This window comes from Pantherophis guttatus, chromosome 2 (assembly GCF_059756535.1).
Source record: "Pantherophis guttatus breed Tessera chromosome 2, ASM5975653v1, whole genome shotgun sequence".
Taxonomy (NCBI): Eukaryota; Metazoa; Chordata; class Lepidosauria; order Squamata; family Colubridae; genus Pantherophis; species Pantherophis guttatus.
Genome location: NC_142064.1, coordinates 244,360,116 through 244,378,924, shown reverse-complemented (window position 1 = coordinate 244,378,924; position 18,809 = coordinate 244,360,116). Strand labels below are relative to the sequence as shown.

Here is an 18,809-nt window from a genome sequence, read left to right as displayed (position 1 = left end):
TGGAAAAATGTCTTAGGACAACGCTGGCTCTCTCAGCCCAGAAATGAAGATGAGCACCACATCCTAGAATAGGACACAACTGGAAAGGGAAACCTTTATCTTTTACCTTTAGTTTAATGAAAAGAAGGACTAGGAGTGACATGATAGCACTGTTCCACTATCTCAGGGGTTGCCACAAAGAAGAGGGAGTCAACCTATTCTCCAAAGCTTCTGAAGGCAGGACAAGAAGCAATGGATGGAAACTAATCAGGAAAGAACCTAGAACTAGAACTAAGGAAAAATTTCCAGACAGTACAATTAATCAGTGGAACAATTTGCCTCGGAAGTTGTATATTCTCCAACCTTGGAGTTTTTAAGAAAAGATTGGACAGCCATTTGTCTGGAATGGTATAGGGTCTCCTGCTTGAGCAGAGGGTTGCTGCAGAAGACCTCCAAGATCCCTTCCAACCATGTTATTCTGTTAATCAACTATAATCCCCCACAATATGTTTAAGGCTACAATCTCTTTTTGCATTGTTTGGAGATCATTGAGTTGCAATGCAAAACATATTGACCGCAGTAAATTGAGGAACATTGTTCTAAAAATTGCATTCAGTTCATTGATTTTTCAAATACAGTTTTTATTTGATACCCTTGGCACGTTGATAATCTCCTTTTCCTTCTACATCTCTTTTTGTTTTGCTAATGTGTAGTGATATAAAGGAAGGGAAACATTAATCTGCCTGAGCAAATAACAGAAGGGCAGAAGGTAAATCTCCAGTTTGAATAGTATCTCTGGCAGGACAATGTCCTTTTATGCACAAAACAAGAATATTTTAAGCTTGGAACAAAACAGTCTCACTTGATATGTTCTTTTGGAACAATTTACGTTGGCTGGGTTTTGACAAAACTAAACATAAGACGATTCAAAGGTTTTGTATTTTAGTAGTATAACATTTGAATGTTCTGGTCATGAAAAACAATGACAGCTTAAAATAGGTCTCTTGCCTTTTGTTTTTCAGGGATTCCAGGAATCACCAGAATAAAAAGGAGACAATCTTTATTGACTACTATTTGCCACTCAATTTACAGAAAAATCGACTAAGAAGATTACCTCAATATTTTAAACATCCTTTTAGCAAACAATTGCTTACATTTCCTGCAGGAAAAAAGTAGAATACAAAACACGCATGCAATTTCCCCACATAAACCCCAAATTCTACACAGTAAAGAATTAAAAAGAATCTAACTTACCTACTACCGGTAGGTAGACAGGAATACAGGTGAGAGCCGTCTTCTCTGCACGAAAGAAGCAGCACAGAACAGCCCAATATGGTTTTTTAACCCTGAGCCAAAAACGTAATAACTGCTGTTCTGTCCTAGCTCTTCAAATATTACCCATCTTATGTCAGTAGCAGCAACAATATGATCAGGCCCTGTGATTCTACTACCTAAGTGACATTTTTTTGAAGCCAAAATAAACCCATCACCAGCCACAAAGCAAAATTCTAATGGCCATGCGTGACATAATCTGAAATAGTCAAAACCATGCCTGTCAATCCTGAATTTGTTCCAAATATTGGGTGGGGGGGAATCATGTATTTTTATGGCCTGACAAAAGACTTTTGGGAGAAACATATTTTATCCTGAATTTGGAATACAGGACAAACATTGTAGATTGAGAACAATTTGCATATGCCTAGTTCCAAGAGTGCATTAAATGATAATATATTAATCCATACAGAAAAAATGGTGCAAGCTAAAAACATCCAGAACGAACAGAATATATGGCAAAGATATACTTCATCTACCAAGCTAGTATTTAACAAGAAAATAAATAGAGTACAAGATTAAGTCTTATTTTACATTTCCTATACAATACCTAAGGTTTACATGCTCAACTAGCAGACACTTCTTTTCCTGCAGGGGACTTGTGCATACATCTATAAATTCACAAAAAAATGTGGTATGTCCCATCTTGTCAACCAGTGAATGCCAGAGAAAACATAACCAACAGAAATAATTAGTCTGCCTCCAATTTGTAGACTATAAACATGGTAACCAGAGGTGATATTCAGCCGGTTCTGACTAGTTCGCCCGAACCGGTAGCGTAAATTGTGGGTGGGCCTGCCCCCCCCTACCTTGGCTGTATGCCATCCTATTTAGGCACATTTTTGAGTCCGGGCGCATGTGTGGAAGGCAGGTGCGCACACAAACTGGCCCTAAGTGAATGTGTGCGTGTGGGGCAAACCAGTAATGACATAATGTGAAACCAGTGGTGGGATTCAGCCAGTTCACACCACTTCGGGAGAACCGGTTGTTAACTTTCTGACCAGTTTGGCAAACTGGTTGTTGGAAGAAATTATTAGGGCAGAGAACCGGTTGTTAAATTACTTGAATCCCACCACTGTGTGAAACCCACCGCTGATGGTAACCATTAGGCTGTTTTACAGGTCCAGTACATGAAGCAAACCATGCTCAATCTCTTTCTGCCAAGAGGATGAAGAAAGCGATCAGAGACTGAAAGGACTTGTCACAGTCTGCCCACTTTTTCTAGTGAGAGTTTTATTTTACGCTGTCTATAAGTGTGGGAGAACCACTAGGCTTGTTCTCAAGTACTATGAGATCCAAAGAATTTCACAAATTTCCGTATGAAGTACTGGCAAGTCTACTGAAGCTCTAGTTTCATTTCATAGAAGCTATTGATAAAATCATTGCTAAATTCCCTCTCCAGAAATGCAGATCCTGGAATCTGAAAGCCTTCTTGCTCTCAGAGGAAATGGGAAATGAAGCAGCTGGGACAGGGCTGAAATTTAGATGGTAGATGACAATGATGACAAAACATTGATTGAAGCACATAACTGATTTTTTTTTTGTTGCTCCCAAAAGAACTATCTAATCAATGTGTGCTGTTTAGGGGCTTCTAAATTATATTCCCACAAGTGGTATGTTTAAGACTACAGAGTCATGTCCAAGGCTTCTTAGAAATATGTCTTCTGGTTATCACGGCTGATGCACAAATGAAGTATCCTTTGTCTTCTTTGGTCCAATTTTCAGGGATCAATGATCGCTTATTAAGTCTGAAGATTTGGACCAAACATTTAGCGTTATACATCTGGCCACATGACTGCTGTCAGGCTTTACACCACAGTTCAGCAGTAAAACCTATCTCTCTAGACATTTAACCTGTTCTTCTGAGATAGCCTTCCTTAGAAAAAGATCCAATATAGCTAGATTAGACTCTTTGATTACAGATGACACATAAAAATAATTTGCCCTTTGCAATGCAATGAAGTCAAAGTCCTTATATAAGTTAGTTCTCTAGAGTTTTAAACTTTATTTTTTTTCTTCCTGCTTTTCTGAATTTATGGACATTTGGCATTGCAGAGATGATTATCTAATGATCTTATCTAGCTTGAGAACTGTTGATTTGGTCTTGTCAGATACCATCTCCTTCTATATTTTCTATTTTCTTTCTTTTTCCTCCTCTCAGTCACCAGGTGTCAGATATTTCTTCCCTTCTTTTGGTTATGGGTGAGTGTAGGGAATTATGGGACAATTTCAGGTCCCTACTCCATCTCACCCCTCTTTCTGACATTGAACAGCAGGGAATTTCCATCTCTTCTATTTCTTCAGCTGTCCCCCTAATCCTGAACTCTCTCCCCACCCCCCTGCCCAATCTTTGGGTGAAATCTCTGTCCCTGTTTGTTAATCATACAGTATATATCTCCTTCTTGTTCCCAAATAAGTACCGGTCTCTGCCTGAGAGTCAGAACTTAGGTAGCGAAGCCTGACAGCAGGACTAATCAAACAATTTGAGCTTGTGAGGTAAAGGTAGCTAGGGAAAAACATGTTTGCAAATCCGATGGCTATAGAAATAAAGAACAAGTGAAGACAAGCAGCCCACTCCAAAGAAGGGACCAAATAAGCTGTTGCGTAAGGCCTAGCAGAAAACAAAATATAAGAGGATTTGAAAATGATTTCTCTATATATTTGTAGTTCTTGAAGCTCTTTTGGTATGGCTTCCTAAGTTTTTTTCTCCGAATCAATATAACATGTTCTTGCATATATTTTTTTTCTATGAGGTTTCTGATCTTATTGTTGAAGGACATATGTGGGTAAATATCACCAGTTACAATCCAAGAAAGGTTGATAGAGTAGTCTTCCTGCCAATTCATATATAACAATCTGGCCCTCCAGTCCTGAGACAGCTAAACATTGTCCAACTTAAATAGTTCCTCCTTCACACTAGACCCTTAAATGGAACAGAAATTTGTAAAGATCCAAGGAAAACATTTCAGGATCAAGAGAAAATGGTGAATCAACTTTCAGGGTAGCTGGAAGATGCAAGCAAAACCCTAGATGATTAATCAGAACAATTACAGCTTAATTAATGCCAATTAACTTGCATCTGACATCTTAAGATGGTCATGGCAGGAGGAAATTTGGTAGAAAACTATATGTAGTCTCAAACAAGGAGGTGCTTTCTTGACAATAATGATTAGCTAAGTGTTTGTAGGATATGTGATCTAATTCTTAGGAAATCACTAAAATTTTTGGAAGAAAATAGGAGGCCTTTAAAACAGGTGAGATCCAGGGAGCGTTTGAAAGCTTGGCGAAGAGATATACTGATAGCTGAATGTAAGTGAAGTATAAATAGGGGTATTATAAGCAAACTTTGCAATAGATAAAAGATCAGGCCAACTATCTTGCTGATAGTTTACATAGCAGCAAATTATTGCTCCAAAGAAGTTTTCGATTTTGATTGTGGATAAAGGGCAGATGATAAGGGGAGTTTTATCTCCAATAATTGAAACACAACCTTCCAAAAATAATTCTAGGAAATGAACAGATGGGCCTTTGCAGGGATGGAAAAGCCACAACATGGAATCAAAGGAACAATATTGCAAACAAGGTTGCCTACCACGGAATTGCCTTCTGACATTTGCACGTGATAGTTCAGTTACAAAGTCACAACTGTGTCCCAAAACCTTTACTGGATGCACTGGTTCATCATCTAATTAGCTAACTAACTAGTGCATCTGGGTTGCTATTTATTCATATTCAGAAGCACGAGTGACTTGATCAACTTTTAGAAAGATTGCAAAAAATTCATTAGCCAGAGTTTAAACCTTGATCTCTAAGTCATCTCAGAACAAAAGAGAGGGAATCAAACTGTCAGGCTTCAGCTATCACAGCTTGCTGGTTAAATTTTACTGTCCAGGTATTTAAGCCCATATTCAGGAAAAAACTTACTCAGTAGAAAACTTTCCAGTGCGAAGCCATTTAGGTTAGACTCTTTCTTGCCGCTAAGAATGAAGTCATACAGTATATCAGTGGTGGGTTTCTACTGGTTTGCCCCAGTTCGGGTGAACCGGTAGTAGCGGCAGCGGGAGGCTCCACCCACCAGCCCAGACATCATCATGGACACTCTGCGCACATGCAGAAGTGCCGCGCGTGAGTGAAACGTGCATGCATGCAAGCGCTCCCAATTCCGAACCGGTAGCGAAGGTAAGTGGAACAGGTAAGTGCAGTATATGTTTATTTCTTCTCCTCAGTATGAAGAAATCAAAGCCTTTTCAGTAGGTTTATGTCCCGCAGTTTAGGCTTTTCCTTCCTAGCTAATACTTAGTTCAAATGGTGGCTACAGCTGGTTCAGAATGCAGTGATTTGGGCAAAGATGGGGGCATTGGCATTGTGCTCATATGGCTTTGTTGCTTCTTGAGTTGCATTGGTTACAGGTTACTGGGTGCAATTCAAAGTGTTCATTCTCACCTTTAAAGCTCTTCATGGCATAGGACCTTGCTATTTTAAGGGTAGACTTATCTCTAATTATTTCTGCCCATCCATTATGACTAAGCAAAATAGCAATAGCACTTAGACTTATATACCACTTCACAGTGCTTTATAGCCCTCTCTAAGTGGTTTACAGATTCAGCCTATTGCCCTCAACAATCTGGGTCCTCATTTTATTGACCTTGGAAGGATGGGAGGCTGAGTCAACCTTGAGCCTGGTGAGATTTGAATTGCCAAATTGCAGGCAACCAGTAGTCAGCAGAAGTAGCCTGCAGTACTGCATTCTAACCACTCTGCCACTGCAGGTATACACTGGGTATACACTGGGCCCCATGATTAACCAGTGTCATTCTTTGGGACACAAGTATATTTACTTTTCTGCTGCACCTGGAATTACAGGTGGTCCTCGGCTTGTTTAATAACCAATCAAAGTTACAATGGCACTGAAATAAACTGGTTTATGACCGATTTTCACATTTATGACCCTTGCAGCATCTCCATGATCATGTGATCAAAATTTAGGTTCTTGGCAACTGGCATTTATTTATGATAGTTGCAAAGTCCTGGAGTCACGTGCTCGCCATTTGTATTCTTCCCAGCTGGCTTTCAACAAACACTGATGATGTTACCTAGTGTGGGTAATGAAATGTCTGCAAGAAAACAAGCCAGCTCAGAGAGCACCAGGGACCCCTTGTGTCAACCCTGAGATACAAATATTCTCCTTTAAAGTGATAGCTCTTATTATATTATTATAGCTCTCTCCTCCTTCTTTTTCTCCTCCTACTTTTGCTAGGTAAGGTGTTTTCCAAGTGGCTCTTCCATAAAGAGAATGTATGAGTGTGCACACACACATGCACAAACATTAATGGGAATACACAGCAGGTATGTCTAGTGTAATGAAAAGAAGGATTGGGATGACATGATAGCAGTGTTCCAATATCTAAGGGGCTGCCACGAAGAAGACGGGGTCAAGCTATTCTCCAAAGCATCCTGAAGACAGGACAAGAAGCAATGGATGGAAACTAATCAGGGAGAGAACCAACCTAGAACTAAGGAGTAATTTCTTAATAGTTAGGACAATTAATCAGTGGAATGACTTGCCTCCAGAAATTGTGGGTGCTTCAACACTGGAGGTTTTTAAGAATTGGTTGGACAGCAATTTGTGTGAAATGGTATAGGGTTTCCTGTCTGAGCAGGGGGTTGGGCTAGAAGATCTCCAAGGTCCCTTCCAACTAGTGGTGAAATGTAAAATTTGTTACTACCGGTTCTGTGGGCGTGGCTTGGTGGTGATGGTGGGGTAATGTGACTGGGTGGTCATGGCCAACTTTTTTTTTTTTACTTTTTAAAGCATGTTTTTACAACCTATTCAGGTGAATACGTTGTAAAAAAATGCTTTTAAAAGTAAAAAAAAAAGCTCCGACGATCACAGCTGTGGCGCACAATCATCAGAGCCTTTTTTTAACCTTTTAAAAGTAGGAAGTAATGACAACCAGGCGGGTGGGTGGAGCCTCGTGCCGCCATTGCTACCGGTTCTCTGAACCACCTGCTACAATTGCTACCGGATCACCTGATCCGGTCTGAACCAGGAGCATTTCACCCCTGCTTCCAACTCTGTTATTCTGTTAGCATATCTAGGCCCATGTTATACAACTGATTCTAGGAAGCAGCGGTGAAATGGTAAATCAATCCTTCTCTAGAAGCACAGAGCAGTTGGTTTCCTCATATCAGCAGCCTATCATTGCATGATTAAGTTCTTACTAGACTTTTCAGTAAGGGCAACCTTCCTGATCTGGTAACTACTCAGAGCAAGCCAAATACACAGAGTCAATCTATGAACATTTAATCTCTGCAGAGAAGGCAGATTAAGGGTATAATTGACCCATATAATCCGCCTATCATCTCCAGTCAAATGCTTCCTACTTCCGGTTTAGGCAGACGGGCTGGGTGGGTGCATGGGGGGGGGGGGCTATCAAAGAAAGCAATCAGGGAGTGCATATTACAGGGACTGTGGATCTCATCAAAGTTCGAGATGGTTTTTTAATCACTGATCTCGGAGCCTCCCAGACTTAAGCAGATGAGCTAGCTGGTAAGCACATCTGCCTTAATCCTGATCTTCTGCTTGGACAGGCTTGTGTCTTCAAGGAATATAAGAAGGGGGGGGGGAGAGAAATAAATTAATTTTTGTTTAGATCTTTGCATTCTTAGGAGCTTCAGTGGATGATTTGATTTCTCATATCGGAAAACATGCTCTTTTTCTTTTAAGAAGTATGTTTGAGCAAGGGACAGGCTATAGAATTAATTGTCTGGACTGAGGAGTTAGAAAGGCCATCTGTACCATTTGCGGACTCTGTAATCAATATCCTGTGAAATCTAGAGGCTGGGTGTCATGACTTACTTCCCTGTACTTTGTGGCCTGTTTTCCATACTCACAATGCTATATATCTGCAGTACAGATATTAGAGCACTGCAAATTGTTTGAAATAGGTGCTTTAGAATTTGAGAGTGCAGATCAAGTTTTATTTTGGGAACGGTTAAAGATGTGTCTTTCTAAAATCCTGCAGCTACCTTAGAAGGTCTCCTGGATTTCTCCACATAAGCATCCACACACATCTACTTCTCTTGGGGAGATATGCCAGGAGCAGCTTTGGAAGCAGGCGTGTGAACCTGGCCAAAGATGTGGCTGCTTTAATGATTCAAATGCAACTGCTTTGCATGCAGTTCCATGTAGTCAAAGGATTTGCACCACTGTTAATGAATACAATGGTTTTCCTGACAGGATTAGTGGTGATTGAGATTTTTCAGAGTCAAGAGTGATGCAAAGACGCACTAGATGTGACAGTAATTGTGTGGTTGGCCTTTAACTGCTAATTTTTTTTTTACTGGAAAAAAGGGGAGCGAGAGAGCAAACCGAATTAAGGAAACTCTGAATTGCAATAGTCTATGTTCAGAAAGGAAGCCTTGTAGTTACAATCTGCAATGGGAAATGAACTTCTCCTGGTGCTATAGCTTCACTGCATTGTTCACCTACCTTTGGATTCTTCTAATGATTCTGCTCTACATTATGCATTAAGGCGTAATGTAGCAATAAACTTGTACAGGTGTAGGTATATGCACAGTATATGTATATATATATCTGCACCATTGTTAGCATGTAGTAGCATCTGCAAAGATACATTCTTTTTGTTGCCTCTATATAAACATAGGGAGATGCAATCTGGGGTTTTTGTTTTTTTTTAAAGATAATTTTTCTTTAGTGCCTGTGAGTCAGGGTTGACACTTGGCAGTCCCTGCAGTTTTCTTGGCATGATTTTTGAAAAGGGTTTGCCATTGCCTTCTTCCTGGAGCTGAGAGAGAGGGACTGGCCCAAGGTCATCCAGCTGGCTTTCTGCCCAGGGCAGTTTCTAGCCTGATGCCTTAACCACTACACAAAATTGACTATAATATAGTCTGTAATTTAATACATTGCATGGCCCAGGGCAGGGGTGAAATCCAGCAGGTTCTGACAGGTTCTGGAGAACCAGTAACAGAAACTTTGAGCAGTTCGGAGAATTGGTAGTGGAAATTTTGAGCAGCTCGGAGAACCGGCAAATACCACCTCTGGCTGGTCCCAGAGTGGGGTGGGAATGGAGATTTTACAATATCTTTCCCTTGGGAGTGGGGAGGGAATGGGGATTTTGCAGTATCCTTCCCCTGCCATGCCCACCAAGTCACACCCACAAAGCCACCCCACCCCCACCAAGCCACGCCCACAGAACCGGTAGTAAAAAAAAAATTGGATTTCACCATCGGCCCAGGGTATCTGAGGAGTTGTCTCACTCCAAAGGATCTGTCTGCTAAGGAATTCCAAAGGGTGGGGTCAAGGAGAAGAGCTCTTTCTGCTGTGGTCCTGATCCTGTGGAACTCCCTACCACTAGAGGTGAGAACTGCTCCCACACTTTTGGCCTTCTAGAAGGTTTGTTAAAACTTGATTTTGCCTGTTGATTTGGGGCCTCAAAGAGGTTGTCTACTACTGGAGATGGTTGATGAGGTAAGAAGACCTCATTCCCCATGCTATCCATCTCCTTGGGTCTGCATTTTTTTGCATAGTTTTAAATTTTTAATTTTCATAGTTCTAATTGCTTTTCTCTTTCTCTTTTTATGATTTGTAAGCTGCCCAGTGTCACCTTATTGGGGACTTATAAAAATTTAATAAATAAATACATTATGATTTATTTAATGAACATATAAACAGTCCACCCACTGATTTACTGATATGTGAATAAGAGACCAACCTGAGTAGCTTCTCCCTCTTACACACTGTGTGGTTAAGAGCTTGTCTAAAAGAAGTCTCCCTGGTTTATTGAAACACAAATCTACATAATTACTGGGTCAGGAGTTTGTGGTTTAAGCTTTGCTTTACCGATCAGGGTTGAACTCAAACAGAGTTCAATTTCACTTCCAAAGTAGGAATCTAGACCAGCGGTCCCCAACCTTTTTGGCTTGGCAGCCCAGAGTGTGTGGGGGGGAGGCGATATTGCTTGCGAGTGGTAGATAGGCATGCACGAGCACGCGCAGCTCCATTTGTGTCAAGGGAAGCTTCGCATGGGAGTGCAAGACAACCACCACTCGCGCAAGGGGAATTTTGTATGCTAGGGAAAGTCATTGCTCCTCGTGCAAGGGGAGCTTTGCACGTGAGGGCAAGCGGCCACCATAAGGGCAAGATGGCTGCCGCTTGTGCACAGGTGCTCGCCCGCCACCTGTGTGGCCTGGTTCTGAACAGGTTGCGGCCCAGTAGTGGGCTGTGGCCCAGGGGTTGGTGACTCCTGTTGTAGACAATTTCCTAGGGTTTTTGGAAAAAAACAAAACAAAAACACCACTGTACTGAAGTATAGGAAATGGGGAGTGGGGGGGGGGAACCAATGCTTGATGGACATTGAAGATCAGGATGAACAAATATGTTTTCAATGCTTAGAATTTAGTTTATACTGAGGAAATATATTAGTTTCACAGTCTTGCTGTTCAACTAAAATCAAAGTTAAATAACATGGTTATATTTTTCTCCCCAACCTCAGGTTTCATCAGTAGATGCCAAAATTCCTAATGGACCACAAAGAAACTGCATCTCTACCAAATTCTGATTTCTTACCCATTTATTTAAAGTTATAGGACCTGATTTAAGATGAGGCCTTGATAATATAGTGGGATTCATTAGCTACCATATGGGATCAGAATTCTGTCTAGGTAATGGAAGATGTTAAACTAACTTACAGAACTTAAATCATCAGTGTATACAATGAAAATACATTCTCAAGGCATAGCATATAAATATGTGGATGGACATATGTGGCCCTAAACTACAGCTGTATATTATAAATGATCCTTTCTTTATCATTATTCCTTCTCTGTGGCTAGAATTTTAATGGATAAGAAAAAAAATTGTTGTATTTCAATAAACAATTCCTGGAAAATAAAATGACCCTTATTAGTTGCTAATTGTAGACCATCACAATATCCTCCAGCAATCTGAACCAAATTTTTAATGGCTTGTTTTCCAGAATAAATTTAAGTTACAAAACAAATGTGATTCAAGGGTGGACTGCACAATAATATTTAAATACTTTCCTGCATATGATAATACCATCAATGAAAATAATCCTGCTATTCTAACCCATAGGAACAAGGCTTTATAAAGGAAATAAGTATTATGCAGTATAAAGTGGATGATTTTAGGAATAAACGGGAAAAAAAAGCAAAATTAACAGTTCAGTAAATGTATTAATAACAGTATTAATAAAATGCCATTTAAAAAATATTCCAGGCAGGGAAGGGAAATAATCAAATGGAAAGAAAAGAGAGAATAAACATTTGTTGCTGCTTTGGCATTTCTGATTCTGAAATAAGCCAAGCCAACTTTGTCAATTGGCCAGATTCATAGGCATTAAAATGGCTTCATCCAACTTGATCCTCTCCAGATCTTTGATCATTTGTCACTCAGCAGGCACTAGTGGAACTTGTAAACCAAATACCTAGACAGGGCTAGCTTGGAGGAAGTCTGTTTTAGGTTATCAAGAGAAGAATGAATTCTTGTATCCTGTGAAAGATGAAGGTGAAAATTCTTATGTCATCTCAAATTAAGGTAAAGTTTCCCCTCGCACATATGTGCTAGTAGTTCCTGACTCTAGGGGGCAGTGCTCATCTCTGTTTCAAAGCCGAAGAGCCAGCGCTGTCCGAAGACGTCTCCGTGGTCATGTGGCCGGCATGACTAAATGCCAAAGGCGCACAGAACACTGTTACCTTCCCACCAAAGGTGGTCCCTATTTTTCTACTTGCATTTTTTACGTGCTTTCGAACTGCTAGGTTGGCAGAAGCTGGGACAAGTAACGGGAGCTCACCCCGTTATGCGGCACTAGGGATTCAAATTGCTGAACTGCCAACCTTTCGATCGACAAGCTCAGCGTCTTAGCCACTGAGCAACCGCGTCCCCCCCTTTTTTTGTCATCTCAAAAAGCAACCACCAAAATCCTTATGAAACCAGTTTATCATGATAAAAAGAATATAATGATTAGTTGTGCTTTCTCAAAAAGGATGGTGACTGGGAAATGATGGGACACTGGGAATTATTGTATTTACTATATTTCTGCAGACCAGACATCACCACAATGTGTGTGAACTAAAATCTAAGGGTTTTGGGCAAAAAGACCTCATTGTTTTTGCAGCAAAGTGGTCCCTCTCTAGTGAAGGCTTGTGTATATAATGGATGTTTTTGGATTTTACAAAAAGCAAGGACCTGAATGGGCAAGGTGTTTATTCCCAAAAGGGAACATCAAGAATATTATAGGCATGGTTCTTAGTAGTACAATCAAACCCTTCAAATAAAGCTCTCAGTGATCTTCCACCATTACCATAACGGGGCAGTTGGGACTTTCCATTGAACAACATTCATTTTGTTCCCACAGGATGGGAACAAAAACATCAAGATGGTCGTCCAAACCATGTGATCAAAACTCCTTCCTTCCTTCTTTTTTTTTTTTTTAATACAATGTATGAAAAAAAGGTTGGGGCTTTGATTGCATGGTTGGGGATTCCATTTTGACTTTGACTGCCTCCCTGCACACCCCCCTAAAAACATTTCAAGAGCCACAGGTTCCCTTTCTATGCTTTACCACTTTTTTGGAAATGTTCCTCAAAAGAGACACAAATTGTCCCCAGTGTCGTCCAGTGTATACCGTATCTTCCTATGGGGTTTGTATGGTTTGTAAATGTGCCTCAATTACCTTTTGTAATACAGTCCCTGTTCTGCCGAGAGGGTGTCTAGATAAAAACACATTTATTTATTAAACAGCCTTTCTTTTCTTCTATATCGGGGTGTGCAACCTTAAGCACTCAAAGAGCCATTTGGACCCGTTTCCCACAGAAAAGAAAATACCGGGAGCCACAAAACCTGGGTGGGCATGGCCAACTTGATGTCACTCACTTCCACCAGTCACATGACACCGCCCCCCCCCCCAGCCATGCCTACCCAGCCAGTCATTAGGGCAGAGAATCAGTTGTTAAAAAACACTGGGAACCACAAAATCCTTTTGACCTATCTCTCTCCCCCCTCCCTCCCCCCTCTCTTTCCCTCTCTTTCTGTATCTCTTTCTGTCTCTCTCTCTCCCCCTCTCTCTGTATCTCACTGTCTCTGCCCTGGCCACTTCTCCATCCCCCGCAGTCACCCTTACCTTCTCAGACCAGGCGAGGAGTGACTGGGAGGGGAGGAGTGGGGCCAGCCATTGGTGGGATCACCTGACAGGGAGCCACAGCAAAGAGCCGCATGTGGCTCCGGAGCCGCAGGTTGCTGACCCCTGCTCTATATAAATGGTACCCAAGGCCCTTATTAATATCAATTGTGATACAGTTGTGATGTGATTGAACTGAATTATTTCAGATACTTATTCTGTTTGAGGAGTTCAAGGCAATTGGCTGAGATACAAACTGGAAAATACTCAGTGCAAAGGTTACCCCTGAAAAGAACAATCCCTGGAAATGTTTTGCTAACTGGAGAATTTTTACGGCAACAGGGAGAGGGCTAGCAAGTCTGTAACTGAGAGAAAAGGACTGCCTCAAGTGGAAAGGTGATTTGCGTCTCACATTTAAACTCTCTTAAGAGGAAAGGAATCTCTGGAGAGCTTTATGCATGAATGAGGCATTCTCGGTGGATATGGGTCATGCTAGTAGATATACACAGGAAGATTATTTGACTCCAATTCATGCCACTTGATATAATGTGATAAAACATTTGACATGGGAGATAAGTTCCATTTTAATCTTGCGGGGGGTGGGGGGGGAAGGAGGACTGAACAAAGGGAATTATGCAGTTGGAAGAGGCTTCAGTGGGAAGGAAAATGGGAATAAAGACGAGAATCAATCATAAGAGGAATTGGGAAAATTTGGGGAAGGTGGACACGGCAGACAGACAGCTTTTCAATCCAATGTAAGCAAGAAAACAGGTAAAACAAACCTGCAGAGAATCTGAAGGTATTCGAATTGGGACACCAGAACACAGGGGAGGGCAGAGAACTTAGAGCATGGATAGCAAAGACAAAGGCAGCTGTTGTACAATTGCACAAACACATACACAAAGAAACATGCATTCCTAACAAGTGACTGGAGCAAGAATATTAAGCACCTGCTGTAAATTGGAATGCTGGGCTATACAATTACTGTTAGGACAAAAAATAGTATTCTAGAGGGGGGGAAAAAGCATCAGAAAGATGAAGAAACTGTGAAATACATGACATTCAAATAAAATCGGAGTTAATTCTTTAAAATAATTGGGTGCTACATCTTCTTTCATAGTTGGAATTGCATCCGACCTCAAAATTAACCTTATTTATTCGGATTGGAAAATGGATACAGAAACATTCCAATATTTTTGAACTAATTTTGAATTGAAAGCTATACAGCTATATTCCAAATCACAACTGTCTCTATTAATAAGAATATTAATGCTACTATTACTACTACTAATAATGTATGTTCGTTTTAATTTTTGAAAAAAATGGGTCAAATCATGGTTAAAGTTGCTGGTCCTTCAGCAAAAAGTTTTACTCGCAATTAGATCACAAATGTACTTTTTCCTGAGTGTTTACCTTCTCTCCCAGTTGGGGAACAAGAGTTTAAGGCTAAGAAAAATGGCTGATACATTCTTAGGTCAGAGTGATAAGCATTGATTTAAGGTGCTCTTATCCTAAAATCTAAACAGACGGAAAGTAAGTCAAAGTGGCTTGGAGTAAGGCATTAGAGCAGACAAGTAGCAGATAGGTTGAGTATCATTCAGAAAAAAAGAAAAAGAAAAAACAGAAATTTCCTTCAAAAATAAAGAAGAAAACAACAAAAAAGGAAAAAAAAGAGAGAATACTATCATTAATCACTTCTTTCAAAATGTGACTTATCCTCCTGTCTCATTTTGTCACATTTTGCAGCTCTCCCTCTTGGATCTCCAAGCTGGAGGGGGCATTTACTTACATCAAATAACCTTTCTATATACATCTCCTCATTGACCTTATCACGCAGAATGTCCTGAGAATGGCGAACGAAGGTCACGTAGGCATCAGCAACGTCCATCCCTGGTTTCTGCATAGAGAAAAAGAGTGAGAAGGAGAGGAAATTAAGAGGGAAACAAGGAGGAAAGAAGCATGAACGTGGCATATCTCCAAGACAGCCTGTTTATTCAGTGGTGAGCATCTTTCACTATATTCTCCTTCTTCTATTCCCTTCACATTACGGCCTGATGTATGTGTCCCTTCTAGTTGACACATTGAGACCTATTTGGGAACCAGCAAAATCTTTCTGCTGTGTGTAGCAGGTAGCTAAAGCATCTAAGCCTTTGGTTTGCATAGCTCAGTCAAATCTCTCTTTCTGTCTCTCTCAGTCCTTCCTTCTCTTCTTGACCTAATTAGCAACAACAACTCATGTGGCTTCATCGTCATCTCTTTAGAATCATCTTCTCCAAGAAAATCCTCTCTAATATGAAAAAGGGAACCCTCAGACCTATTCAAATCTAATGGGCCAAAGGTACTCAAAGGGGTACTCAAACCATTCAGGTTTGAGTACCCAATCAAACAGATATATTTAAAAAGAAAATATCATTTGGAGTTATTCTATAACCCCCCCCGCCCCCAAAATCTATTTCCTACCTGTCAAAAACACCAAAAACATTCAAGTATTGCTTAACGCATTGTAAGCTGCCCTGAGTCTTCGGAGAAGGGCGGCATATAAATCAATTTTTTTTAAAAAAGTGATAGATATAGGTTGCCAGTGTATAGTTGCTGATTGAAATGAGGTACTTTACTTTAGCCCAATGAAAGTAACAGACCTTTAATTTTAGCTAATTTGGGTTAGCTTGTATCCTAAACGTATTTCCAATGCATTTGCAACCTTCGTTGTGGGAATAAGTCCTATTCAAAATAGATTGCCTTTTGAGTAAGCAAGTATAAAACTGCTCCATTCATCTCCTGTCATTCCCGTGAAGCTACAACACACCAAATTCCCTTAAATCTGAATGTATAAAGTTTGCAAGATATGTAATGATTATGACAGTTTGTATTATGCTCACCAGAAGCTAATAAAGGAAATAATTTGGTGGGGAAAAAAACAATCACTAAGTAAGCTGGATGTTTTGATATAATGGAATCAAACTCATCTCAAAGGAAACCCATTAAAATGCTAAAATAAGAGTCATTATAAACGCTGCCACACAAATCTTAAATGTTGGTGGCACATGGGAAGTTTCATAATAACGGGTGTCATTACTTTTATTACTGTGTTTTACTGCAGATCACAAAGTATCATTTCTCAATGAGATGTGATTGTCATCCACTGTAAATTGAAGTTAGTTAACACCCATTTCCTGGGTGAAAATTAGGAAGTTTGAGAAACAGTAGGAAGGTGTGTGCATAACTTGGTGTGTGTGTGTGTGTGTGTGTGTGTGTGTGTGTACGTGCACATGCACATTTGTGCACATGTGTGTGTGTGTGTGTGCACGTTTGTGTATATAAACATAGAAATACAATTATCAAGCAAAGGGCAATGATTGGCTCTAAGATGCCAGTAACATTTTTAACACCTACTGAAACAATGACAAGGTATTAATTTAAAAAAAAAAAACCTCCAACAATGAGAACAATATACAGTACAATATGATGATGATATTTTTTCAAGGCAATTTCCAGCAAGTGAACTGCACTAAGGTTGTAATAAATAATAATAATAATAATAATAATAATAATAATAATAATAATAATAATAATAATAAAATGGATGAGTGCTGCAACTGTTTAATTCTCAGCAACCAACTTTTCAGAATTAGACAGGAGAAAAGTTGGTTGGTTGGTATAAGAGAGCAAAGCTTTTACCTAGATTGGAAGGCCCGATTTTGGCTGCAGCTTGCTTCTTTCTGCAAAGAGTTAGTTTGTGTGTGTTGGTATGTATGTTGGTAGGGTGGGACAGAGTTTCCCATTAATAATATTGGCAATTCAAAAGGGCAGACAGAATGGCACAGCTAACCTAAAAATGCTGTAAATCCAAGGCGGTAACGGTAAGCCTCCCAGAGTCACCTTGTAGGGAGATGGGTGATATAAAAATTTAATAAATAAATAAAAAAAATCTATCTGTGAAACAATATAAATAATTCAAATTCTCTACTACTTTCTTCTTGTTTTCCTCTTTAAGGATGACATTTCTGCCTCTGTGCGTGCATAAAGGAAGAGAGGATTTTTGATATTACAGGAAGAAAGGTCTCTATTGATTTTTTTTTAAAAAATCGCTAATCTAGAAAAATGACAAAATTGGAAATGTGATTTTAACATGCCTAAGCCATGGTGTTCTGGTTTACTTTCCTTCCTTGTATACAAAGCAATTATTAATACTAAGTTAATTGTTAAGGTGGCTTTTTCTGCAAGATTACCCTACCCACAGGCAGGAAAAAAAAATGAGTTTCAACTATAGGAAAATGGCTGCTAAACTTTGCTTCCATTTAATGTTCAGTGGAAAGGAGATCTTCCATCTCACTCTACATTAAAGAGTGGTTGTGAGGCTAAAATAGGATAATATCAGGAATATCTCACTGGGCTTTATGAGTGAGAAGGACATATTTAGATGAACAGATATGTAACACTATAAAATAAAAATCAACATTTAGGATAAGTGAAAAAATAAAATAAAGGCATATAAATATATATTTAAATTTTCCCTGCCTTTTTTCCATAAAGATATATTGAAAGAAATTTCCCACTCAGCCACAGTCCATATAATTTATATTTACTTTCTGTGTACATCTTAATAAATATGGATATAGGTACACACAATTTGGAAATGAAAATTTAGAGCAGGGGCTCTTATCTATAAATCCTCAAAATCAAACGCCTGCAATTGTCTTCCGCTTTAACAATCATAATCCCTGACTCCAACTTAAACTTAATTTAACTTGCACTTTAACTTAATTTAAATGTTAATTTCAGGTATGCAGAGTGCTTTGCCTGAGATCTTTGAGGACTCTTTGCAATCTAATCCAAGCTCTAAATAATGGGCTGCAGCATCATTTACTTTTTTTTTAAAAAAAAGGAATAATAAAGTTATTTTGCAGAAAAGTCTTCAACCTGGTCTTTTTATACACACACACACACACACACACACAATATTTAATATATTTATTAAAGACCAATCTGAAGACCTTTCTACAAACTAACTTTATTATATTATATTATATTAATATTTATATGTTATATAAATATTATATTATATTATATTATTGTGTTGTGTTGTGTTGTGTTGTGTTGTGTTATATTGTATTGTATTGTATTGTATTGTATTGTATTGTATTGTATTTTATTTTATTTTATTTTATCATCTACCACTCACCATTTTCCCCTCAAAAATTATTTCTGCCTTAAAATTAAAAGGCTGTTTAGGAAAATAAATATTAAAATGACAGTTAACACATTCAAGATGGGGCTGTAAAAGAGACAGAGAGAAATTTGCACTCTTACACTTGCATGAGTCTGTCAACGTAGCTT

General features: G+C 39.3%; 1 protein-coding gene across 21 annotated transcripts in view; it reads right to left on the bottom strand.

Annotated features, from left to right (window-relative positions):
- Positions 1 to 18,809, bottom strand: part of CADPS (calcium dependent secretion activator) — a 453,285-nt gene that overhangs the window by 45,426 nt on the left and 389,050 nt on the right. For all 21 annotated transcript variants that reach the window (XM_087883748.1, XM_060684201.2, XM_060684202.2 and 18 more), the window contains one exon: positions 15,262 to 15,369. In XM_087883748.1, coding sequence (XP_087739874.1) covers positions 15,262 to 15,369 — 108 coding nt within the window. The remainder of the gene's footprint in view (positions 1 to 15,261; positions 15,370 to 18,809) is intronic.